Source organism: Drosophila mojavensis, unplaced genomic scaffold, assembly GCF_018153725.1.
Source record: "Drosophila mojavensis isolate 15081-1352.22 unplaced genomic scaffold, ASM1815372v1 contig_74, whole genome shotgun sequence".
NCBI lineage: Eukaryota > Metazoa > Arthropoda > Insecta > Diptera > Drosophilidae > Drosophila > Drosophila mojavensis.
In genome coordinates, this window is record NW_025318899.1 from 2,462,976 (window position 1) to 2,470,635 (window position 7,660).

Below are 7,660 nucleotides of genomic sequence, written 5' to 3' on the forward strand. Positions count from 1 at the left end.
GAGCAACGCATAAATCACATGACGCGATGTGTGCATGAAAAATGCGCTGAAAACAATTTGCATACAATTTGGTTGACAGACAACGACACCAGCAACAACAACAGCAACAGCAACTGTTGCCGCTGGGGTGTTTGCGAATTTAATTTACGAGCTTAACTAAAGGGGCGTGGTCGGAGCTTGTGTGCGTGCGCTCAGGTAAACTACTTAATTATGAAGCCAATCTGCAATTTGCATTGAAACAAGCAAGCGGAGCTCATTGAAGCTGTCAAAGAGACTCAGACTCAAAAGCTAACATGCCCAACAACAACAACAGCACCAGCAGCAACAACAACAACAAAAACTAGAACAGTAGTAGCAACAACAACAACTATAACAACAACGCAGTCTACGTGCTTTGTTGTGTGTGCGCGGGCAATTGCGCAATGTCCTCCAACGACAAGTTGGCCTAAAGAACTTTAATTGGCCAAAAGCGAGGCACAACGCAGGCGTCAGCCCAAGCAGATTGCCGCGCTGCTTGGGATAAACCGAAGGCAGCTCCGACAGCAACATCAACAACAACAAATTGACGGTCGCTTTTAATTTCATTAATGAAAAGGTAATATATGTACTATATATGTATTTATATAAACATACCTATTTATATTTATACCCTAGTTAAGGGTCTTTTGGTATGTTTGATAGGTAGGCAATCCTGAAATTCTAGTTGCTATTCTGATATTCATTCCCCACTTCATTGCTAAGCTATGATTACAAATAATGGACTATAATAACTCTCATTGAAAAATTCTTTTAAGAGTACGATACTATTTTTTACCAATACTACTAATAGTATGTAAACTGATATACTACAACAACTTTTGTATCTTGCTATTAAAATTACTAATGCTCTTTCTCTCGAGCACTAATTCTTCATGCTATGCTGCTACTATTAATTCTCTCTACTACTATTGTTACTACTATTTTTACTTTCTTAAACTACCATTATTCTTCTATTGCTTTAAGCTATTACTATTATTGCTAATACTACTACTATTATTACTGCTACTACTGCTGCTAGTTCTACTACTACTACTATTATTATTGCTACTAGTACTGATGTTACTACTACGACTATAATTATTAGTATTGCTATTACTACTACTACTCATACTCTTATTACTACTGCTACTACTACTACTACTAGTTCTATATTACTACGACTACAACTACTTATTTTTATAAACATTTTTTAAGCATCCCTTTACTGCTTTTACAACTATCACAAATAATTTATACAACTACTATTGCTGTTAATGTTACCGTTACTGCTATTACTACTATTACTTTTACTTTGTACTACTCATCCTCTTCTTACAAAATTATTTCTCTTTCGATTTATAGTAATCTCATGAGAGTTATGCGAGAGATATTACTATTAATGATATAATGATTAACATAACTTAATCCAATTTGAGTTGCTATCAGCTAAGCAATATATTAACCAGAAATGTACTCTACTTAAGTACATTCCCTCTCTCACTCTCCTGGTCTGTTAGAGTATTCACGCTTCGTCAATTATTTAACTCTCGCCGTCTTCATTCGGTTTCTTGTTTTATGTGCTCGTCGCAGTCGCTGTGAATTGAAGGTATTCTAGCAATGTTTTTTTTTTTTTCGCTGTTTCAATTGTCTTGCCATTGTTACAGTTTTCAGTTGCTGTTATTATAATTATTATTAGTTGCTGTTGTTGTTGTTGTTATTGTTATTGTATTCGCTGTAATGTGCACGACATTGCGGCAGCTCGACCTTGACCGCGTCCACCGTGTGGTATACTTAATTGGCGAATTGCTCTACCGCTCGTCACCACACATACATACACACATACATACATATATTATATGGTATATGGTATATATAATTATGCAAAAACCCGACACTAATTAAACAACAAGTAAATTAGAAATATATTTCGCTGCACTTGTGAAATTTCGATTGCATTTCCAGTCATAAATCACCAGCGAAAAAATTGACGTCTATTAATTTGAAATGTGTTTTTGATTTGTGCCGTGGCCAAGCGCTTGCCCAATGCAACAGGCAACAATCGAACAATGCAGCAGCCACAGCCGCCGCAGCAGCAGCCGCAAAAGCCATTAAAATGCAATTTGAGCTGCAACCACATACGAGTGGGTGAGTGGGTGGCTGTGTGGCTGTGTGGCTTGGTGTCAGCCATGCACGCACCCAAATCGTATCCTGTTTTATTGCCCCAATCAATCGATCAACTACTCAATCATTCGATCATTCGATTGCGCGCGTGTGTCCACTTCATACCATTTGCATAGCGATAAGGCCAGAGTTGCTGTTGTGGCTCGAGGTGTCCGGTGAAGGGTTGAGCTGACGTCAATATGCAGATTTGTGGCACCGCCAAAAGAATTGTCCACCTCTTGCTTGTTTCTCGGATTGATTTATGCGCCATAAAGTTTAAGCGCGCTTTGTGCACAGAATCAAAGCTCTCAGCAGCTGCCCGTCAAGGCCCCGCGCGCAACATCAACACAAGAGGCCTACGCCCGATTGTATAATCGCCTTTTATCTGAACGCCAACAACAGCAACAACAATAGCAGCAGCAACAACAATCAGCAGTCAAATCCAACAAATCGAGAAACATACAAAGTCTTTGCATTTGCATTGATTATGCTGCCGAGTCGAGCTACCCGAATTGCCGAGATTTGCGGCCAGATAATGATGAGGCGTGCCCGGAAAGCAGTGGAGTGGGGTGTGGCAGGGGTTGCGTGTACGAGCAGGAGCAGGAGCAGGAGCAGGCAGGGGCTGGGGCAGGATTGCAAGATATTAAGAATGGCTATTAAGAAATCTGGCAGGCCATTAAGGCGAGCGCTCAAATATGATTCGAGCATGGATTGCATTTTATTTTGCAAATACCCTGTAATATGCCAGCTCTTGCAAAAGGGGTTTATTACTGCTGGGAATTGTTATGTGCGCAGCAGAGAGAGATGGCAGATTAGACTGAAATTGCAAAGATAGCAACCTAAGTGAATGGCTAGCAGAAGTAAATGAGATGCAAAATATGTTTAAAAATTAAGTATACGCCCGATAAATTCTACTTCTTCTTATACTTAATATCTCCTCTATTGACAGTAAAGCCAGATAATATATGGATTATTTAAATTGTATGCCTATGAATTGAATGCCGCACTTTATACATACATATACAGCATATATTATATAAACTTTTTTGACAGCCAAAGCTGGCTCATTTGCAGATTAGATAAATTAATAATAAAACTCATTTTAGCAATATGCCACATACAAAGCTGGAACGAATATTACGTATACGTAGCTTAGTATCTTTCCACCTACAGACGCCGTGCTGCTCTGCCCGTTTACTAAACTCATGATATATGCCCAATTTGACAAACTTTTGTGGAGCTTCCAGGGTATTTGTCAATCATAAAACGCTTTCAATTACCGCCAGTTGTTTATTTACTGTAATTTATTTGCATTTGCGATGCGAATTGATTTTGCAGTTAGTTGCGAGTTACGCATACGGCGCGTACGCCGCGCCGCCGATAAGAAATCAGTTTACAAAAAATTAATGTACAATCGTACAACATAGCAATAGTAGCAGCAACAGCAGCAACAACAACAGCAACAAAGTAGCTGCAACTGCAGCTGCTCTGGCCATTCGCAATTTGTTGCCAGCTATTAGCGAGTGCGATTTTTCATACACTATTTGGACTGATCAGCGAACGGAGCTCGTTTAACGCATTTGCATTCGGTTGGCGGCGGAGGCTGGGGCAGGGGGAGAGGAAGGGGGGTATTTGGAGCTGTGAATGTTTATTCCTACACCTACGGCGAGATCTTTCGCGTTGACTGTCAATCAGTTCCAACTGCTGATTGATAATCACGTGCGTGCGCAGATTTAGAAAGGGATCCGTGGGAGCTGCTGAGAACTACGCACCTATTGCATAATCCAGCGAGCATATGGGAGTTCATTGCCGCAATTAGTTGCAAGTACAGACAATTAAGAGAAGCCACAAGAACTGCAACCGCAAAAGGCTGACAATGCGGCGGGAAAGCTCTGCCTCTTTGGATTTCCTCATTTGAAGCCGGCAACTAATTGATTCAGCCCGGAGTTTTCTAGTTTTCCGCTAGCTGGTGGCAACTACTTGGTTGTTGTTGGTGGCGCGTGACTGATTTCTGTGGCACTGCATCAAGTTCGAATCGAGATCGTATCTCACACACTGGCCAAGTCTCAATGCTCGAGTCTCTGCATGCGATTCTCAGGCAGCCGATTCGTAAGCCGACGCCGCCACGAAGCCGACTGGACAGGGCTGGGCGTTCACGCTTTTGATTCGCTGTTCACGCTCGTTGATTGTTGTTGCTGTTGCTGTTGCTGTTGCTGCTGCTGTCGCATTGTCTATGCGGTTTCAGAATATTTCTCAAGTTTTTGATTCGGTATAAATATGCCCAGTCGCGCGGCTGTTTAAGCATAACACACTCAACTCTTCAGTCAAGTACAACCAACCAACCAAACCAAACCACACCAAGCAACATGTTCAAGCTGGTAAGGATACGCGACAGCTGGAGGCTGGCAGGCAGCTTTAGACTAACCTCTCTTTTATCCTGCAGATCGCTGTACTCTCTGCCCTGTGCGCCGTTGCCAATGCTGGCGTCATCTCCCCCTATGGCCATGGCTATGGTCTCGGCTACGGCTCAGCTCTGGCGCCCGCCTATGCTCCGGCCATCGTCTCGCATGCTCCGATCATCAAGAGCTACGCCGCGCCCATTGTGCACGCCCCGATTGTGAAGACCATCCACCCGGTGGCCACGTCCTATGCCAACACCTACAAGGTGGCCACCAAGGCATACCCCGTGGTGCATGCCGCGCCCATCTACCATGCCGCACCCGCTGTTGTGGCAGCACCTGCTCTGCACACCACCTCCACCTACCACGGCGGCTACGGCAGCTACGGCCTGGGCTACGCTGGCTATGGACACGGCTATCTGCACTAAGAATCCACTCCAGCCGCACATCACTCGACGACAACGCACAGAACGACAAAAGCAACATCCACACAACATCCCCAGCATCTGCAACATCTGCAACATCCACACAGCAAATCGGATCACACCGAGCGATTCTGTGAGAGTTTACTCAGTACAATGTTCGAGGCTTTGCCGCTGTCAAAGCCAGGAACCAACATCATGATCAACCTTTATGTGAGAGACAGAGACAGAGACAGTCAGCGAGAGAGCGAGATAGGGAGATCAAGCTAATATGCTGTATATAAGTTTTATTTTTGTTATTGTGCAATGCTCGTGGTTTCGACTTATAAGTAAATAAAAACGATTCAAAACTCTTAAACAATAGATCACTTTTTACTGCATACACTGCGCAAAAAATGGGGGGCCAACTGGGGCGTTGACTAATATTTATGTGAATGCAGCGCGATTGAACAAAGCTGCGAAAAGTCTTTTTGTTAAATGCAAGAACTTAGGAATATTTTGTAGCCATGAAATTGTAGTTAGCTGTAAAATACACTGGGAAAATATTTGTGGCAGTTGGCATTTGGTGAAAAGAATGCATAGTGGAAGTAAGCCGGCTAATACACTGGAAATTATGTTAGGAATGTTTTAATGCTTTGCTTGATTGCTAAATACACTGTAAAAATTAGGGAGTGGCTTAATAATTTTTTAGTAAATATTAGATTGGCAAATTTATATATTCATATATACAAAAAATATTTGTTCTTAGATTGATAAATTTTTATTTTAATGAGCTGCTATAATGGGAAGATTTAAGTTGTATTTTATACATTTTCAGCTCTAATATACATAAATCTAAAATAGAACTAAGATAGAAGATTCTTAACACTATACTCAGCTCTTAATAAAAAATTTGAACATTTGAATATCTCTTTGGTCATCTAGTATATAGAGAATGTGTTCAACATATTTATTATTATTTATTTTGATAATTATAAATTTAGTAAAAAAATTAAGATTTTTTTTTATTTTGGCCTGAATATCATTAAAAATCTCAATATTTTGCACATTAAATTGTTTTCTATGATTGTAAAAATTTCTGACTGAGACTCATTTCAAGTCATTATTATCTTGAACATATATGTTGGCTTTTCGTTCAGTGTAGTTGTCAAAGTGTTGAAATTTGCTTGGCAAAATGCATTACAAATGCCAACGCCTCGCAATTATGCCGACTGCCAATTGATAAATAGCAAAAAGGGGGCAACAAGAAGGTGGCAAGGAGTCGACAGGCGCGAGGCGGTGGGCGGTGGGCGGGGTCGAGGTAGCGCAATGTGGCAAGTGGCAAGTGGCAAAAGTGGCTGCAATGAAAGTGCGTTGCGAGTGGAGCAATTGAAATAATTATTTATTTCATAGCCTGTTCAAACTTCATGTGCCCAGTTTTTGAGTTGATTTGGCAATTGCGAAAAAGTCGAGCAGACGCAAAATATGTCACATAATTTGTGTTGGCCAAGTTAGTTGGCTGGCTTATTAAACTTTAATGGAGCGAAGCCAAAAGCCAAACGAGTTGAGCTAGAAGCGACTAAAGCTAGACTAAAGCCAAACTAACAGTATGAACAATGATTATTGCCTTCAATCGGCTACAATGCCATGTATTGTGGTGCTGTTGTGTGTGTGGTGCTGTGGTGCTCAGCTGGCCTTTGCCTGAAATGTACAATAATTGCAGATTTTCAGATATACAATGCGCATTATCGGCATAAATTATGCCCGGGCGATTGTAAACTATAATTTTATTGAAGTGAAGTTGAAACGAAACGAATCGAAGCGTTGACACCAGTCGATCCACAGATTGTTGGATCGGTTGGCCGTTCAGTCGACCGTTCAGCGTTGGCCATTGAGCGTTCATCTAAGGCCGCACCACAATTTGGCAACGACCTTCAGAGAGCAGACTGTGGTGAAGCTGTGCCGCTGCCGCTGCTGCTGCAGCTGCTTGTGGGTCGCTTCCTACTTGCGCATTTGCGCATTGAATATTCAGCCAAGCGCAACAATTTTGTCTCTGCGGCAAATGCACTTTAAGCCGTCGGCCGCGGGGGCAAGGGGCGTGGTCGACAGTTTGCTCTCATGGCACAGTTAACTCCCGTTGCTATTTCCCACACTGCGAGGCCACAGCGAAACACCTGCTCGCAGCTTTTGAGCTGCGAGAGACAACGGTCTCTCCCTCTCTCTCTGTCTCCCTCTCTCTCTCCCTTTAAGACAGAGTTTGAGTGGCTTTTCCGGCAGTCGAGTTAAGTTCGTCAGCTTAAAAGTATTCCACACTCAATTCAATTATTCATGTTGATTTGCCAGCTACGTGCCGTGCATGCCATTTGCCATTTGCCATTTGTCATTTGCCATTTGCCAACGGCCAGTTGCAACAGGGCAAGGACCTTCGACCACAAAACAAACAGCACAAGGCTTTGCGGCTGATTGCGACTGCGTCACATATGCAATTAAAAGCGCATTCAGTTGCCATTGCAGAAATAGCCGGGGCTTACGTGCGACATGCCATATGACAAGCTGTGAGTTTAATTACTCTCAGTTCTCGCATCGGTCACTCAACCACCCAGCCACTGTGGTGCTGCTGTTGGCCAACTGATCCTGCCCCTAGGAAATGCACAAAAACACGCGTGACCCACGCACTCTATG

The 7,660-nt window shown here is 42.5% G+C and overlaps 1 protein-coding gene across 1 annotated transcript; it reads left to right on the forward strand.

Moving 5' to 3' along the window:
- Positions 1-4,453: 4,453 nt before the first annotated feature.
- On the forward strand, positions 4,454-5,357 carry LOC6586669 (cuticle protein 64). The gene is made up of 2 exons (XM_002012243.4): positions 4,454-4,556; positions 4,622-5,357. Exons 1-2 carry the CDS (start codon positions 4,545-4,547, stop codon positions 5,003-5,005), a joined length of 396 nt encoding a protein of 131 aa, XP_002012279.1. The 5' UTR covers positions 4,454-4,544; the 3' UTR covers positions 5,006-5,357.
- The last annotated feature ends 2,303 nt before the right edge of the window (positions 5,358-7,660 follow it).